This window comes from Elephas maximus, chromosome 22 (genome assembly GCF_024166365.1).
Source record: "Elephas maximus indicus isolate mEleMax1 chromosome 22, mEleMax1 primary haplotype, whole genome shotgun sequence".
Classification (NCBI taxonomy): Eukaryota; Metazoa; Chordata; class Mammalia; order Proboscidea; family Elephantidae; genus Elephas; species Elephas maximus.
In genome coordinates, this window is record NC_064840.1 from 23620752 (window position 1) to 23638882 (window position 18131).

Below are 18131 nucleotides of genomic sequence, written 5' to 3' on the forward strand. Positions count from 1 at the left end.
GCTGGTCGGAACCTGGAGTGCCTGCGTCCTGCCTCCCCTTGGGGGCAGGGGCCTGGGTGGTTGGCTGGACATGGCGGGCCCCCCAGTGAGGGCCCCAGAGGAGGGCTCCATGCCTTGTGACAACCCAGGAGCAGGCATGAGGACAAAGAGGTGGCTAGGCCACGCCAGGTCCCCATGGGTACGTCTCCTCATACTCAAGGGGGCTTGGATAGGCTGGAAGGGGTTGGGTCCAGTGCCAAGCCTGGTTATCTTGAGGATGGGGGCATCCTTGGGGGTTGTACCTTCTGGACTTGAGAAAAATCTGGACTGTGGGGAGGCCTGCTGGAGAAGCAAGATGGGGTACTCCCCCCGTGGGGTGCCAGCCCCGGCAGGCCTTGGCCAGATCCCCCACTGCACCTGTTCCCTCAGCAGCCACCCCCAACACCCAGCTGCCCAGTTGGCTGGGCCATCCCGCGCTCCTTGGATTCCTGGCCATGACACCACAGGGCAGAGGGTCTACCACCACAGGGCAGAGGGGTCCACCACCACAGGGTGGAAGGGTCCATCACCATGCCTTAGATGTGTGGGACCTTTCCTTTCCCCACCTGTTTCAGGATGAGGTGCACTGGGGCCCCAGGCACGTCCTCGGCATGAGTGTCGGGTGGGAAGCTGCCCCTCCCCTGGAGGAGGCAGAGGAGGCTGCCCCCTACCTGGAAGCTCTGCCTGCTTAGTGCTGTGTCTGAATGCCTCCCCTTCCCCTATCCCCCACCCCCTCCACACTCCCTTCTCCAGTAGAGAGAACCACACTCCCAGCACCTCTCCGTGCTCCTTATTGGGGCGGGCAGCCTTTCTCAGCCTTCTGGAGGTGTTCATGATAGTCCTTAGTGGATGGGGACAGCCACTTACAGGTGGAATTAGCAAAAAGGAGAGCCCTTTGGGGCGCTGGCAAGCGAAGTCAGCGCTGTGTAACCTCTTGGTGTCTCAGCCGCCCACGAGTGTGGGGTGAGCTCAGATGAATGTGTAATGGCCCTGCCTAGGGCCCAGCTCACAGTGAGCTGTCCTTAAGGGGTCATGGTGCCTGTGGTCATCACCCCATTTGCCATCTCGGGTTACCACACACAGGGAAGGAAGGTGGTACCCCATGAGCCATAGTGGTGGGACATGACAGAGGCCCGTAGGCCCAGCCGCCCCAGGCCTCCCACCAACTCCAGTGGGTCTCATGGGGCCTTCTGCTCATGCTGTGCTCACGTCCTACTGTGGACAGCTGCCCTCACAAAGGCCTCTCCTGGTGGCCACCTGTCATGACCTTATCCACTCAGCCATGCCTTCTCCATGCCCCACACTGTTCAAGCGCCATAGAAGAATGGGAGGAGTTGACGGCATCCCACCAAGCTTGCAGACACTCCTCCCTTGCACTGGGGTGGGTGGTGTGGGGAGCGGGATGCCCAATGTGTGCTCAGGAGGCCCCTTGGAGGGGGAGGTGGTGAGCTGGACCCTGAGGCGGGGTGGGTCTTGGACCATGAAGATGGGGTGTATGTATCAGGCAGAGGGCAGCAGCAGCAATATAGGGACAGGGCAGGGCTTGAGAGTGAGAGCCTGGGAGAGTGCAGGAAGGGGTGTGGCTGAGGGCTGGTGTGGCCAAGGGCCAGGGTCTGTCTGAGCATGGGGAGCCCTGCGGAGCCAATGCTGAGGGGCTGGGCATCAGGAGGAGGCCCTTTCTCGGGCAGGCCTCCTTTGATCCCCGAACACATCAAGAAGGCAGGCACCATTCTTTTATTTCCCTTTAGCTGTGTATTTTTAGCTTAAAGAGGTTCACCATGGAATTACTGCTTTTTTCACAGTTGGCATTAAACACACAAAATGGGTCTCAAAGATTCACACGTTACTTCTCCTTACACAGAAGTCTCCTGGATTTTTGCCGTTTGGTGACGTGGCAAGGCATGAGGGGAATCCCTGCAATGGGGGTGTCCGGCTTGCTACAGGTGCCCCTGGCTGGTGGTGGGTGTTTGCATGTATGTGTGCACTAGTGTATATGTGTGTATGCATACGCCTATGAGTGTGAGCACATGTATATGTGCATGTGGTTGGGTACATGTGCATGAGGTTGGGTACATGTGCATGAGTGTGTGTGCACGTGTGCATGTGTGAACATATGTATGTGTGCAACACATGCATATGGACATGCACGAGTGCACGTGTGTTATGAGTTTGTGGGTGTGTGCACATGCATGTGTGTGCATGAACATGTGTGTGCACCTGATAAGTCAGCATGCACATACAATGCATATGTGTGTGCACATGCATGTGAGTGTACAGGTCTATGAATATGTGTGTGCATGTGTATGGGTGCCTACAAATGGATGCACATGTCTGTGAAGGGCATGCGTGCATGCTCATGTTTGATGGTTAAGGTTGTGTGTCAACTTGGCTGGGCCATGATTCTGTGGTTTGCCAATTATGTAGTTTGGCAGTTATGTAATGATGTCATCACCTTTATAATGAGATCTGATCTGATCTGTGATGAGCAGCCAATCAACTGAAAGGGGCTTTCCTTGGGAGTATGGTCTGCATTCAATACAGGTGGTCTTTCTGGCCAAGCTTGGTGGTTTTTTCTTGCTCTGGATCCTACAGCGGGCTCCTGTTTATCTGACTGACCTCTGGTTCCTGGGACTTGAGCTAGCAGCTTACCTGTCGATCTGGGGATTCATCAGCCTCCGTAGCCTGTAAGCCAGCGGCCTGCTGTCGGATCTGCTGATTTTGGGTTTGCTAGCCCCTGCAGCTACGTGAGTCAGGAAAAGCCTCCAGCCTGACCCATGGACTTGGGACTTTCCAGCCTCTACAACTGCGTGAGCCATGTCCTTCATATAAATCTCTCTACCTGTTGCCATCAAGTCAATTCCGACTGATAGCGACCCTATAAGACAGAGTAGAACGGCCCCAAAGGGTTTCCAAGGAGCAGCTGGTGGACTTACTTGAACTGCCGAACTTCTGGTTAGCAGCTGAGCTCTTAACCACTGCGCCACCATGGCTCCATAAATCTCTATGTTTATATGCATCGCTGGTTTTGCTTCTCTAGAGAACCCATCCTAAGACAACACATGTGCACAGGCATGAGTGTATACAGTATGCATACGTGTATGAGCGTGCGTGTGTACAGTGATGTATGAGCATGTGCGTGTGCGTACACATTTGTATGAGTGTGCACATTTGCAGTATGCCTGCACATGTGCATGAGTGTGTGTGCACACGCGTATGGGTACGTGGGCATATGTGTATGTGCCCCTCATCCGGCTCTGTACGCAGCCCTGTCTGCGAGTGTGCTCCCCACAGACCAGCAGGGCCGCGGCCGTTGCCCAGTCTGGGCACAGAGCAGTCTGGGCAGGGCTGGACAAACACACAGACCACAGGAAGCACTGCCCCTCCTGGCCCTCTTGGCCTTGTGCATCCTAGCTCCAGGCTCCCTGACCTTGACCTTGGGCAAGTTTCTTAGGTAGAAAAATGGGCTACTGTTGCCCATCTGCTGGGGTGCAGTGTTAGAATAAAGAGAATGTGAGAGCCTGATGCCACGTCAGGCTCCCGGTGAAGTACCTTCCTGACTTCCACCTCATGCTTCCTGCCATACCATGGCTGCCTCTAGCCACACACACCACTTTCTGTGTGAGGGGTCCCTTCCGAGTCAGCCAGCGGGGCCCGTGGGCCCACCTCCCCAGTCCTCTGTAGGCTCGCCCACAGCTTCCTGACACACAGATACCATACCCCCACCTCTCCGAGCACCTGTCCTACTCTGTTAATCGACTCTGACTTTGGCAGAGCTGTCTTCAGGCTGTGAAGGGTAGGGGAGTGCAGCCCGGCCAGTGCTGGGCGGGGTCCTGGAGGTGGCAGGAGGGGCAGAGCCATTGTCGCCCAGCCCTCAGCTCCAGCTCACTCGTCCAGCAGCACGGGCCTGGCAGGCCTCCCTGCTTTTGCGGCTTCTTTCCTCTTGTGAGGGTGTTTATTCTTGATGATAGTTTCAATCAAAGCGATGTCACCTAAATGTGTTGTGGGGTGGGGGGAGGAACAGAGAGAGAGGGTGTCCCCTGCTGCCCTCCCAGACACTACGCGGGTGTCCCATGGCATTGACGCATGCACACAGCACACCAGGATAGGCTTGGCTCCATTCACGCATTTTATTTTCTTAAAGTAGACAATCTGGGACTTGCACACCATCACCGGCTCCTCTTTCTCTCTGTGCGTGTCGTGAAGTCCTTGGCTGTGATTTTGCACACTGACTTTGCACACATGGGCACCAAACAGAGGGGATGAGAGAAGGGCTTTGGCAAGCGCTCTGGTGCCACCGCTAACACAGGGGCGCGTATTTACACAGCCCTCAGCGGAGGGCCTCTCACAGCGGTGCCCAAGCCCAAGGCAGGAGTCTCCCTCAGGCGACAACGCTGTCTGTGCCGTCACAGGAATCACAGCTGCCTCCGGCCATGCTAGATGCAGGCATGGGGGCTGGAGGGCACTGCTTCTCGACCCCTGTCCTCCATGCGACAAAGCCACAAGTCACTGATGCTTTAAATACCAAGGAGTTTAGTTTTTAGTTATTGTTCATTCGCTCTTTGGTGAAGAACCTTCTTAAATACATCACATTAATTTTCTTAAATAAAAACAAAGCAGAAAACTGCACCAGTGACAAGAGGGCTCTGCGGAGGCTCGGCTATGTACAAACAGCTCGTCTATTGTGGTCCTGCGCGGCTGCGCAGGCTGCCATCCGCCCCAGGGTTTCCTTGAAGCAGAGGGACAGTATTGTCCAAATATCAACTTTGACATTCAGCAAGCCAGACACAAAAAGGACCACCTGAAAAAAAATATGTTTTTAAAATCTACATTTAAAAAAGAATACTCAACTGCATTTGAAATTTTGTTACTTTTTTTCCGCGAAACACCACAAGATTTGGCCAAAAAAAAGGATGTCAGAGAAGAAAAATCAGGTTTTGATTATAAAACATCAGACTAGTAGAACAGCTGGATCCCAGTCGGCCTAGTTTGAAAGAAATTGTCTCGCTTGTTTTATCATGTTGGTTTTTGCTGCATATTTTGAAGCTGTTTAAGAGGAACGGAGCATGGCCTAGGGCCAGCCTCGCACCCTGGCTCTGGGGGCCCTGTGCCCAGAGCAAGCTGATGCAGTGTACGTGTGTGGGCTGGCAGGCGCTGTGGGCAGAGAAGGTGCAGGCCCCTTGCTCTGGGCCTCCCTCCTGGTCAGCTGTAAGGTCCTTGGTCCGGAGCACAGGCTGGAGCCACCTCCTCCTGGCAGCTGCTTGTCCCCAGCAGTCTAACGCTGACCCTGTGCCAAGGGGGGCTGGCTGGGAAGGCAGAATGAACAGGCAGGTGGGCATGTGATGAATTTGGGGATGCTTCCCAAGTCTTCAAGGGACCTCAGCGCTGTGGGGAATATCTCCAAATGTGTGTGCACGTATGCATGTGTGTACAGGTACATGTATGTGCATGTGTGTGTATGCATGTGTGCCTACCTATTCAGCATTCCATCCACAAATAGTTACGTTTGCGGGAAGGTGGGGCTGAGGAGGGCCCATGCCTGCCCTGGCCGGGCCTCCTTGTGGGGTGCGACCCCATGGCTCCGTAAACTGGCAACCCTCAGCAGAGGCCTATGTACTTGAGGTTGTTCTGGATGATGACGTCGGTCACAGCGTCAAACACGAACTGGATGTTGCTGGTGTCAGTGGCGCAGGTGAAGTGGGAGTAGATCTCCTTGGTCTCCTTGTTGCGGTTCAGGTCCTCGAACTGCCGCTGGATGTAGACGGCCGCCTCCTCGTAGGTGTTCTGACCACGGTACTCGGGGAAGCAGACCGTGAGCGGGATACGCCGGATCTTCTCCGCCAGCAGGTCCTTCTTGTTGAGGAAGAGGATGAGTGAGGTGTTGATGAACCAGTTGTTGTTGCAGATGGAGTCGAAGAGGCGCAGGCTCTCGGCCATCCGGCTCTGCGGGGGAGAGGCTGTGTTAAGTCGGGGCAGGAGAGACCTGAGGCCACACCTGCAGGGCCCAGCCTGATGCCAGCACAGCAGGAGCACCTGCACTGGGGGTGGCCATCCTGTTGGGACAAACCTCTCACTGCCCCCTACAGGCTCTGGGGCCCTGGACAGGCTGGGCATCCCCTCCTCATCCTGAGAGCTGTACATGCCAGCAAAGGTTGGTCAGTGACTTCAACACGTGGCTCCAGGCTGCAGCTGTGCCACGCATGGCTCCCTCCCCTCCAGGACCTGGGCATCACCAACCATACCTCCAAGGTTGTTGCACTGTGGTCACACCTGGTCAACCACAGCTCCCTCCCCTCCGGGACCTAGGTATCACCAACCACACCCCTAAAGTTGTTGCACTGTGCTCACACCTAGTCACCCACAGCCCCTTCCCCTTTGGGACCTGGGCATCACCAACCACACCACCAAAGCTGTTGCGCTGTGGTCGCCCCTGGCCACGCATGGCCCCCTGCCCTCTGTGCCCTGGGTATCACCAACCACACCCCCGAGGCTGACCTCATCTCTGCCACCCAGCCCCAGTAGCCCCACCCGCACATGAAGGTTCAGTGTTCGATATGCACCACTGTGAGGTCACGTCTTCCTCACGTGAGTGTGTACAGCCTCCACCCCACCAGCTCCAGCCTGCTGGGGTTTGTTCTAGTCTCTCTAAATCTTGGTCCTGTACGGGGTCCCGTCCATCCTTACCCATAGTCTCTGAAAGGGTGACTGCTGTGCACCTGCGCCAAAGACACCAGGATTGGGTGCCGCCTCCTCTCCCCTCCCTGGTGCATGTGCACTTGCCATGAGGCGCATCTGCCCCTGCTCTCTGCCGAGGATAGGGCCATGTGACCGCACTACGTGCAGGCTCCACTGAGCCCTGGCTCGGGCAACACAGAGATTTTGGGGAGGGCAGCCCAAGAGGCAGCAGTGCCCACCACCATGGCGCGTGGCGCCACCACAGAGAGCAGCACCATCTGTCATCTGACACCCAGCCCTTCTTTAACCTTTCTCTTTCTAAGGGCCTTACACATGTCATAGCAGTGATGGGTTTTTAAGGTGTGCTATGCAAGAATACAGCCTTCAATGTGGATTATACCTGGACGTAAAGAAAATGAAAATTCCCACAAGTGGACCAATAAGCAACATCATGATAAATGGTGAAGAAACTGAAGTTGTCTATTTCACCCTACTTGGATCCACAATTAATATCCGTGGAAGCAGCAGTCAAGAAATCAAACAACATTATTGCCTTGGGCAAATCTGTTGCAAAAGACCTCTTTAAAGTGTTAAAAAACAAAGATGTCTTTTTGAGGACTAAGGTACGCCTGACCAAGCCATGGTCTTTTTTCAGTTGCCTCATATGCATATGAAAGTCGGACAGTGAATAAGGAAGACTGAAGAAAGGCTGACGCATTCAAACTTTTGTTTTGGTCAAGTATATTTTACATACTGCTGACTGCCAGGAGAACAAGCAAATTGGTCTTAGAAGAAATAACGACCAGAATGCTCCTTAGAAGTGAGGATGGTGAGACTTCAGCTCATTTAGTTTGGACATGTCATCAGGAAAGAACAATCACTAGAAAAGAGTATCACGGTTGGTAGAGGGTCAGCAAAAATGAGGGAAACCCTCAGTAAGACAGACTGACACAACAGCTTCAGCAATGGACTCATGCCAATGAGCATGATGGCCCAGGACCGGGCCACATCTCGTTCTGTGGTACATACGGTTGCCACGAGTTGGAGCTGACTCAACGGCAACCAACAGCAAGATTGTTTTTCTTAGGCTCCCAAACCCTCTGTTGTCCCCACAATACTGACAGTTCTAACTTTTACAAGGAACAGCTAGCAGAACTACTTCTGACGAAAGCTGCCTATTTTACACTGAGATGAACGAGCCACGTGTCTGGACAAAGTCTGAAACCAGTTTAGGGTTAAATCTGAGGTTCGTATCTAACACTTTTTCAACCAGGTTATCTCGCCAACAGCGTAGTCAGGACGATGGTGGACACAAATGCACAGATGTGAGGTGTACTGTGCCAGCTCACAAATCCTCACCCCACCCTGTTACCACTGTACAGATGAAGAAACTGAGGCCTGGACACAGGAGATTCAGTCCATGTCCCATGGCAGGGCAGAAGGGCAGTACTGCCAGCCCAAAGGAAGTGGTCCAGACAGAGTGTGCCTGGGGGATGCCAGCTAATACCCCTTTCTCTCAAATCCCCATGTGGGGCGTGCCTAGGGGGTGCTGATTTACACCCATTTTCTATGTGTTCTCTGAGGCAGTGGTTCTGGCAGCATCTGCTGAGGAGGAACCAGGTGGCAGGAGACGCCTAGGGGCACCTGCCATTCATTCCCTGGCTATGGAGAGGCAGCCTGAACCAGTCTTGTTCCTCCTTTGGAATGAGCTCAAGAACCCTGGCAACTCTGAAAAGGGAGTGGTCTCAGGTCTGGGCGCAGTTGGCCCTTCTGCTGCAAGACAGGGGGAAGGGCCCCTCCCCACAGCGCTGGTGCTCAGGCTGAGAGCCCCCCGCCATGGTGAACAGATGCCAGGGACCAAGATCCAGATGGGAGCCCTGGGCCGTGGGGTACATGTGGGGATGGTAGGTGTGTGCAGACTGACCCCAGCAGTAGGGCTGACCCCGGGTGTGGGCCTGTGGGGCCAGTTGGGGAAGGGATGGGATGGGAGGCTGCATCCAACTCAGCCCAGGGGAGTCTGGGGACGAGGAGGGGCAGGAGGCCCCTATAGGCTGAACTGACCATACAGGCTCCACAGGCTGGGCGGTACTATTGGACAAGCATGTGTGGGGAAATGCAGCTGCTGACCTTGAGGGGCTGTCCCAGGTGCCTGCAAGAAGGCTAGTGTGACTCCATCACCCACAGGGCCATCCCAGAGCTCCCTCCATGCTGAGTCTGTGCAGATCCTGCTCAGCCCCTCAAGCATTGTGAGTGAGCAGATCAGTCTAGCACCTCAGTTGTTTCAGGCTGCAGTCCTCTCAAAGCAGCCTCTCCTGGGGGCCTTGCAGGGGCCTGGAGCCTGCCTCTGAGCTGTAGGGGACCAGGGGCCAGCCTAGTCCCTGTGTTTGATTGTGTGTCGGTATGAGTGTATATGTGTGTGTGCCTGTGTGTGGGTATGAGTGTGCATGTATGTACACGTGTCAGTATGAGCATACGTGTGTGTTGATGAGTACCCGTGTTTGGGTGTGTATGTGCTGTGCACATACCTGTGCAGATCTCTGGCATGTAGGCTTGCTCATGGAGCAGAGGGCTTTCACTCACTCGGCTACCCAGTCTGGATTCAAGCTGTTGGGAAGGGGTGCCCCTCGCCTTGCCATGGGTCTTGTCCTGGTTGTGCTCTCTGACCTGATGGGAACACAGTACTCGGGTCTGATTTGTTCTCTTCACACTGGCTAAACTGCCCCCCAAAGGGTCCTACAACCCCATTCCTGTGACAGACGCCACCTTCCAGGTCCCCTGCAATGATACCCTCGTGACTCCCACAGAGAGCTGCCATGCCTGTCCTTTCCACCCAGCTCTCTGGCCCATGCCGGCCCTGGGCCTAACCCTGCACAGCTCTGGGCTCCCCAGCTCAGCACTTGCCCAGGCCTCCTGACCTCTGGCCCCAGTGACCTGCCCCTCCCCAGTCCCCATAAGTCCTGAGCCTCTGCTGCCCTATCTGAAACCTGTGGTGCTCACTCTGCTAGACTCAGGCTCTGGACACGGGAACCCCTCCGAACCATGATCCTTAGCTGGCAATTGCAGAAACTCGGGTGCCTGTAGCACTGGGCTGTTGAGGGGGATGAGGTAGAGTAGCTCTTGCAGGCCTGTCAGGCTGAAAGATGACTGGCCCTGCACCAGGACCCCCTCCTTCGGTCCATGTATTCTCAGGCTTCTCTGGCATGGCTGAGTTTGGGACTCTGGATTCCTGGTTTCTCCTCTCTGTCCGTGGGACAAACCATGGAGGACCACACTGGCCCCCACAAAGCTGCCGCTGCCTGGGAATGAAGAGCATCGAAGAATAACAAAACCTCTATGTGTCGACCCCTGGTCCCCCTCCCCATCTCCCCCTCTGCTGGGCCCAGCCAGCTCTGTGGCAGGGTGTGAACAGCCCACTGGGGGGCCTGGTGTGGGAGGCACCTGTAAGCGTCCTGCTCTACTGCACCACTCTGTCTGCACAGCGGCAGGAGCTGGTTGAGCATTCACCACGGCTGCGCTGTGCTGATACAGTGAGGGGGCCTGTGAGGCCCAGGAGCAGACTGCTGTGGTTCCATCAGCACGCACGTGACACGAGGTGTGGATGTACCAGTTGGCCCAGTGGCTTTGGCTTTGGAGGTGGGAGGAGGTGGTGAGTTGGGGTCAGCTGTGTGATGGTGTGGCTGCCTGTGGGCCAGCAGCCAAGGTCCTGGGCGTGTCACCAAGCCAGAGACCTGCCTGCCCCCTGGAGGAAAGAGGGGGCCCTGAGGGATCCCACAGCCACAGAGCCAGAATCCAGAAGGGCCCCAGAGGCCAGTGTGGTGAGATGGACCTGCACCCAGGGACTGGGTCCCAAACACCAACTACACCAGAAGCAGGAAGTGGGGCTGGGCAGTGTCTGTCTGAGCAGTTCATGGCCATGGGCCCTGTCCCTAGGTCTCCGCTCCTAGCCCAGCCCTCCAGGCCCCTGGTGTGTGGCTGCAGTGCATCCCCCTCAGCACCCACAGTGGCCCATGTGGCCTGCAGCTCCGACACCTAGTCACAGGTCCGTGAGAGAAGGGACTGTGTTTTGAGCCTGGGGCATCTGTACATTCATTATGTGAACGACAGACCAGAGAGCTCCGTCAGAGCTGAGGATCTTGCCACTTGGAGGGGGACACCACCAGCTTCTAACAGCTTGCCAGTCACCTTGCGGGGGTGGGGGGGTAGGGGCAGGGCTGGGCATGGCCGAGGTGAGCTGGGGGCCTCTGTGGGGTACAGGGATGCTTTCATTGGCATGGTAAGGGCTAAGGAGGCTCTCAAGTATGTCCAAATTACACAATGTGCTAAGTGGGCTTCATCCCAGGCCAGTTTGGGGATGCCGCCACCTGGGCCTCTGCCTCCTCCTCAACAACAGGAGGGGCTGAACCTGAATGACCCACTGCAAAGGCTGCTGGCTTGCTGGCCTATGGCCTGGAGTCCCTGCTCAGTGCTGTCTGCCCCTGGCCTGTGGCATCACAGCGGGACCTTCATTTGCTACAGTGGCCCAGTCCCCAGCACCTGTGGGCACAGCTCCTTGAAGGCCAGGGTGAACTAGAACTGGGGGATGGAAAGAAGCCTGCGTCAGGTCAGCCGGATATGGTCAGGCTAGCTGTGGCCTTGTCCTGCTGCCTCCACAAATGCCTCCTGCTGTGTGCATGGGGCAGGTTGGAGACCTGGGCTGATGACAGCCATCAGTGCCTGTGCACTTTAGAGAAATTGTTTCTGTTCTCTGGGCTCCATTTCCTCATCTGTAAAATGGGGACGACCATGATGCTCACAGTCAGGACTGTTGAGAGGAACAAAGGCACTGGCGTGAGGAGAGCCCAAGCTGCTGGCCCGCCCTATGATGCTCTTTCATGGCGAACCTCGTGGCCTGGCGCTGGCGTCCCATCCCACCTCTGTCTACCCCTATCACTGCCACAGGGCATGTGCTTGACCACAGAGCAGCTCAGTGGATGGAGGTGGACAGGGCTGGGCTCTGGAGATGCAGTCTGGCCAGCCTTGCCAAACTCTCTCTTGGGCCAACAAGGGCCCACCTCTGTCCCAGCCCCAGGTCTGCTGATGCCTATGGGCACATGGGGTCTTCTAGCCTGCCACCAGGGCCTTGTCATGTAGCATCTCTGGTTTGGCCTCACTCATTCCCCCAAAGCTAGCCCCAACAAGGGCCTGCTGTACCTTGCCCCCCCGGCCCTGCCTGATACCTTGCAGGAGGCTCCCCTAGCTCTCTGTGGAGGAATAAATGGCTCCAAATACAAAAGAGGGGACAGACCAGGCTGGGACCCACAGCAAGGCAGGAACAGGGCTGAGGAGGGGCCTGCCACTTCAGCCCACTCCAAGTTCCCTTAGGCAGTACTCCTGGGACTCTGGTCCAGCCCAACCCTCCCCAACTACCCTCTTGTCTCTCATACGGACCCATACTCAGAGAAAGCAGACCGTCACCTCCCTGGCCACCCTATGCAGCCCAAGGTCGCATGCGAACACTGATGCATGCTGAACATGCCATCAATGAAGGCCTTATCACTCCATGGCCAGGGACAGCCCCACCCTGCACTTGTGGGTCATTTGGACTGCAGGTGTGCCATGTGTGTCTTCTGGCTGGAAAGCTCTGTGCTGACCCATCTTGTCTCCTGTTCACACACATACCACCATGTCCCTGCCCTGGGGCCCCGGGCAGGGCCTGCCGTGGCCACAGCACAGGGGTCCCAGGCCTCAGGCCCTACAGGTTTCAGCTCTTTGGGGAACCAGCTTGAGCCGTGACCTGGACACCCCAACACCCCCCCACCTTGCTTCCCTGGGCAGATACACTCGGTGTCCTGTGTGAGACCTGTTCCAGGCAGGGTGGGAGACAAGCGAGCAACAGTGTTGCTCGCCACGAGCGAGACCTCTGGGGATGACCCACGCCACCTTGAGCCCTGGGAAGGATGAAATGGGCAGAGCTGATGTGGCACCTGTGGGGTTGGTCCAGGAGGCTCAGCCTTCTTGAGCCCTGATTTCCTCACGTGTACAGTGTAGCCCGTAAGCACACCTCCCCCATAAGGTGGCTGGGGGTGAAACATGACTTCATGTAGCACACCGCCTGTGCTGGCCTGTCCCAGGCACGCGGTAACCACTAGCATCAGACATGTTGGCATCAGCACTGGTGTGACACCGAGATGATAAAAGTGGCACTGCAGGACCATAGCAGGGAACAGTGGATGCTCAGGCAGGGCGGGGGCTTCCCAGGGCAAGGCTGCTTCAACTGGGCCCTGCAGGGTGGGGAGCTGTGGGGTGGAGGCACAGCATGGGTGCTGGGAAGGGCACTGGACAGGGCTGTGGGGCCGGGCCCATGTGCCCTCCGGGCATGGTGCTGGCAAGGAACATCTCCCTCTGGGCTCCCTGACCTCAGCCTCTGAAGCCAGATATGTGGCACTGCGCCTGGGAGCAGCCCAGCCCAGGAGTCAGCCTGGCTCAGCTGCTTGGGCCTCCAGAGCCCAGGAGGCTCGGGCCCATCTGGGCCTCAGTTTTCTTACTTGTATGGCTAGTTTTCTGCTGTTGTGGTCTGAGAAGCCCACGTCTACCCGCTGGTTAAAAGCCTGCTGTGCACCCCGGAACGTGTGTCCAGGGGAACTGTGAACTCAGCATTTCCAGTGCCAAGTGGGGTTGTGGGCTGGGCTGTGCAGATGAACAAGCTCCACTCACCCTGCGAGGCCTGGCCAGGGAAATAGAGTGCCAGGCTCCGATGGTGCTGAGGGGGCCCGGGCAGTGCAGCCGCCTGGTGGTGCCTGGCTACAAGGTCAGGGGGGCCACACAGGGTTTTTTTCCCGGGCTAGATATCAAGTTGGAGCCTTTACAAAGCAAAGAGCCAAACTGCTGGCCCTCCTCTGTGGTGGGGGCTAGGGGTGCCAAATGGGCAGGGGGCCCACCAGCCCACAGAGTATGGCTCAAGAGGTGAGGGTCCTGCTGACGCCTGGTGATGGTGCACCTGGTCGGCAGCCTGGGGTCTGTCCTCCGTGTGGTATGGACTGCCCCACCAGTCCTGAGCAGAAAAGGGGGGGCCTGGAGCCCTGTGCTCAGGGCCTCCACGATCTCCCCAGCCCACTCCATCTCCACTGAAGTCCTGATGAGGGGGGAGTCTGGGCACTTCTTTAGTGAGGGCAGGTGAGCGGCCTCACCCTCAGACCCATGCCTGGAAGGCACACAAAGGAGCATGGCGGGGGGGCATGGATTACCTGTGATGCCCACGCCTGTGTTTGAGGGTCTGTGACTGTGGAATGGGGTGAGGACAGGGCTGTGCGTGGCCATTGGTGGTCAGTCACTCAGGGGAACAGTTTGTTCTTTGTCTTCAAAGAGGTGGGTGGTCTTCGGGGTGAGGGGTGCAGAGCTACAGGAGGTGGCAGTGGGTACAGCTGACAGCCCTCAGGAGCCCTGGGATATACTCCGTGGGGAGAGGCCAGGCCTGTCCAGAAGGCAGCCGCCCTAGGCCAGGACTGGGGTGGAAACTTTGCAGGATGGGGACAGGGGGATGAGGACCCCACCCATGTGCCTTGGAAGGGTGGGGGGCTGTCCCCGAGGGAGACGGCATTTCCTGGGGGCTGGGGCAGTAGCTGGGCGTCTGGCTGTGGCAGCCTGGCAGGATGAAGACCCAGGGAGGCATGGAGGAGGGGCAGTGCCACAAGAGGACACGTTTGGCTGGGGTCAGCTAGGCTGGACGGTGGGAGAGTGCTGGGCCAGCCAGGCCTCACCTGGCACAAGGTATCACCAGATGCATTTCCACAAGGAACCAGCTCGAGAGCTCCGCCCTCCTTCCTGAGGGTGACATTGGTCACTCGTGATGTTGCAGAGTGCCTGGCCCTACTGTCCCAGTCAGGCTCGGCCCTGGCAGGCTGCTGAGGAAACCCCCCGTGGGCTCCAGTGCAGGGGCAGAGGCTGCCTCCCTCTGCGTGAGGCACATGGCTCCCACGGGATGATGGGAAGCTGGGCACCAGGTTCTGCTGTCAGGACACTGAGTTCTTGCCCTGAAAGGGTCCTGTGGGGACCCCTGGAACAGGCACAGCTAGAGGCCCATCTTCCACCCATTGCTGTTTTGAGACTCCTCCACAGTCTAGATCCTGATGCTCTGCTGCCTCCTCCTTCATGCGGTCATGTCTTACCCCACAGGGTATTCGTACGCTGCAGGGTTGCCCCAGTGCACCATTCCATCCCCTTATAGGCCCCTATCACACCAAGCAGGTTCTGCTCTCCGTGCGCCATTGCCTGAGGGCCCTGGCACGTGCTCTCCCCTCTGCCTGGAAGCCACCCCCCCAACCGCTTTGCCCAGTGCCGCCTCATCTCTTCAGGATTTGGCCTAGCCTGATGCACCTTGTCCTTGCAGGAACAGGGGCTTTAGCACATGGCCCCCTCCAGGAAGACAACCAGTGGGCAGAGCCTCAGGGCCTGGTGAGTGGGTGGCAGGGAGGCTGAGGAACCCTTCTTCTCCTGCCTACGGAGACACCCAGGCAAAGCCAGGGTCTATGGCCCTGGGGGCCAGCCAGGGAGGAGCCCCTTGCCCGGAAAGAGCCCCTTGGAACCACAGGGGAGGGATTCTACCATCGCCAAGGAGGAGAAGTACCTCCTGGTCCACCCAGCACTCCCTGAGCATACTAGAAGCAGTGCCTGCTGTTTTCTGGGACCCAGTGTGTTCTGTGGATGAGAAGATGGAGGCTGGAAGAGGGCAGGGGCCCACCAGAGGACGGTAGCCAGGGTGCTGGACCTGGACTTGTCTCCCTAACTTCTTGGGATGTGCCCGGCACCATTTTCCATGATCTAGGCCTCTGGTTGGAAATGACATGGAGCATTCAGATTATAGACAGTCTGCTCTTGCAGGCATATGGGGTTGACAGAGACGAGGGCAATCACGAAAGGGCTGGGCCTAGAGGTGCTTCTGCCTGTACTGTGTTGCCCTAGGTCTGTGCCAATGTGTGGTGTGGCCCGCTTCATGGATAGGGCCCAGCCCCAGCCCTCGTTTGATACAAGCCTCAGTGAGGCCTGGGCACCACTCTTCCCAGCGCCCGTGGGCCCTGGCCTCAGTGAGCCAACTGCTCACTAGGTAGTCATGTGGTTCTGGCCACAATGGCCAGGGGTGGGGGGTGGACAGGAGTGGATTGGTGTCTGTGGCTGGCACTGCCAAGTGCCTGCCTGGCCCAGGGCTCTCCTTGCAAAGCCCTCTTTGGAGAGACCTCTCTTGGCACCTTCTGGCTGCAGCCCCTACCCCCTAGATATGCGTGCAATGCCGGGCCTGCCACTGCACACAGGCTCATCCTATCTCCCTTGGACCTCGCATACCTGCATCTGTGCACCATTTCTCTCTCCAGTTTTTAGACCTGGCCACACCCTGCTTGGGGATGGCCGCAGGCCACCTCTGCCTCCCTCCCTGGCCCTGGGCCTGTGGGGGGCATTTCACACCCTGCCTCCCCTCAAGGAGCCATGGTGTGTGTGGAGTGAAAGTAAGGAAGGAACAGAAAGGTGGCAGATGGCAAATGCGCACAGCAGGCTGCCGTCCAGCAGAGGCTCAGTACAGAGCGGATGGAGGTGCAAGGGATGGCATCTCTGTTCCTGCTCATGGGTGGGGGGCCTGGCCTCCCCAGGTAGCCTGGTTACTGTCACCTGTGGGAGTCCTCTCCCTCCTGCCTTTGCCCCCTGGGAAGATGCACTGAGGGCAGGGCCTTATCAGCTCAGCTCACCTCAGTGCATTCCAGACCATGGCGTGGACATGGCCCCAGGCAGCTGCCACCTCTGCTGAGCTTGGCACCAGACACTTAGCATACCCACTGTTTCCATTACAACAAAGGAAGCCACCCTCCCAGAGCCCTGTCATGGATTGAATTTTATGTCCCCCCAAAAATGTGTGTATCAATTTGGCTGGGCCAAGATTCCCAGTATTGTGTGACTTTCCTATATGTTGTAAATCCTGCCTCTGTGATGTTAATGAGGGAGGATGGGTGGCAGTTGTGTTAGTGAGGCAGGACTTAATCTACAAGATTGGACTGTGTTTTGAGGCAATCTCTTTTGAGATATGAAAGAGAGAAGCAAGCACAGAGACAGGAAGACCTCATACCACCAAGAATGCAGCCCGGGGAGCAGGGGGCATCCTTTGGACTGGGGTTCCTGCGTGGAGAAGCTCCTAGTCCGGGGAAAGAATGACCAGATGGCTGACAGAGAGAGAATGCCTTCCCCTGGAGGTGATGCCCTGACTTTGGACTTTTAGCCTACTTTACTGTGAGGAAATAAACTTTTCTTGGTTAAAGTCATCCACTTGTGCTATTTCTGTTATAGCAGCACTAGCCAACTAAGAATTTGGTACTGGGAGTAGGGTGCTGCTCTAACAGATACCTAAAATGTGGACGTGATTTTGAAACTGTGAATGGATAGAGGAATGGCAGAGGACTGGCAGTGGCAGAGAAGCAGCAGCAGCAGAGAAGTGACAGCACCAGAACCAGAAGACCCACACCAGACAGCGCTGGAGCTCACCCACAGAGTGAGAAAGCCGAATGCCTGCGTGTAGGAGGCTTCCTGGTGGAGTGGGGTGCCTCCAGGCACTTAGCTGTGGAGCTAGGCTTGCCAACCCACGGAGCAAGAGAGCTGAGTGCCTGTGCACAGGAGGCTTCCTGGCAGAGTAGGGTGCCTCCAGGCACTTATCGGTGGAGCTACAGAGCTTTGGAACACTTGCCCCAGAAGACATGCAGACGTGAGGCTCGAGGAGCCAAGAGGCCAAGAAACTAGGAAGCAGAAGCTGAAGCGACAAGAAACGCAAGAAGCCGAACTGCCTGTCTCAAAAGGTATGTCCATGACTTCTGGGGCTTCAAAGGGTGGAGCCTCTGGTGTTTCTAAGGCTGGAACTGCCACTCAGATGGACTAGGAGAATGGTGAGCCTAAAGCTGACAGCACAGTGTTGCCATCCCAGTAGGCCTGGAAGGTGAATCAGAAGCTCAGGGCCAAGGGGCCTCCACTCAGAATCCATAAATTGTAGCCAATACCTACAGTCTGGAGGACAGGGCCATTGTGTAAATGGTCTCAGAGAACAGATTATTTTCAGAGCCTTGGGGGCTAATGTAATGTGTTCTGCTGACTTGCTTGATGCCTGTTATCCCTTCTTTTCCTCCAGTTTCTCCCATGTGTAATGGAAATGTCTAGCTTGTACTGGTTCTGCCATTGTACCTTTGGAAGCAGATATTCTAGATTTCACAAATGTAGATGAATTTTTGGATTTTGGACTTGGAGTTAAGATTTTTGCTATGATATGATGGGGTGAATATGTTTTCCATGTTGCAAGGATATGATTTTTTAGGGGTCAAAGGATGCAATGTCATGGATTGAATTATGTCCCCCCAAAAATGTGTGTTGTCACTTTGGCTGGGCCATGATTTCCAGTATTGTGTGACTTCTATATATGTTGTAAATCCTGCCTCTAC

The 18131-nt window shown here is 56.5% G+C and overlaps 2 protein-coding genes across 2 annotated transcripts in view; one reads left to right on the plus strand and one right to left on the minus strand.

Annotated features, from left to right (window-relative positions):
* RSPH14 (radial spoke head 14 homolog) overlaps positions 1-18131 on the plus strand; it is a 73086-nt gene that overhangs the window by 10890 nt on the left and 44065 nt on the right. The window lies entirely within an intron of this gene.
* Positions 4130-18131, minus strand: part of GNAZ (G protein subunit alpha z) — a 46952-nt gene continuing 32950 nt past the window's right edge. Inside the window, exon 3 of the mRNA XM_049866560.1 lies at positions 4130-5958. Within this exon, the coding sequence (XP_049722517.1) occupies positions 5614-5958 (345 nt within the window). The 3' untranslated portion in view covers positions 4130-5613. The remainder of the gene's footprint in view (positions 5959-18131) is intronic.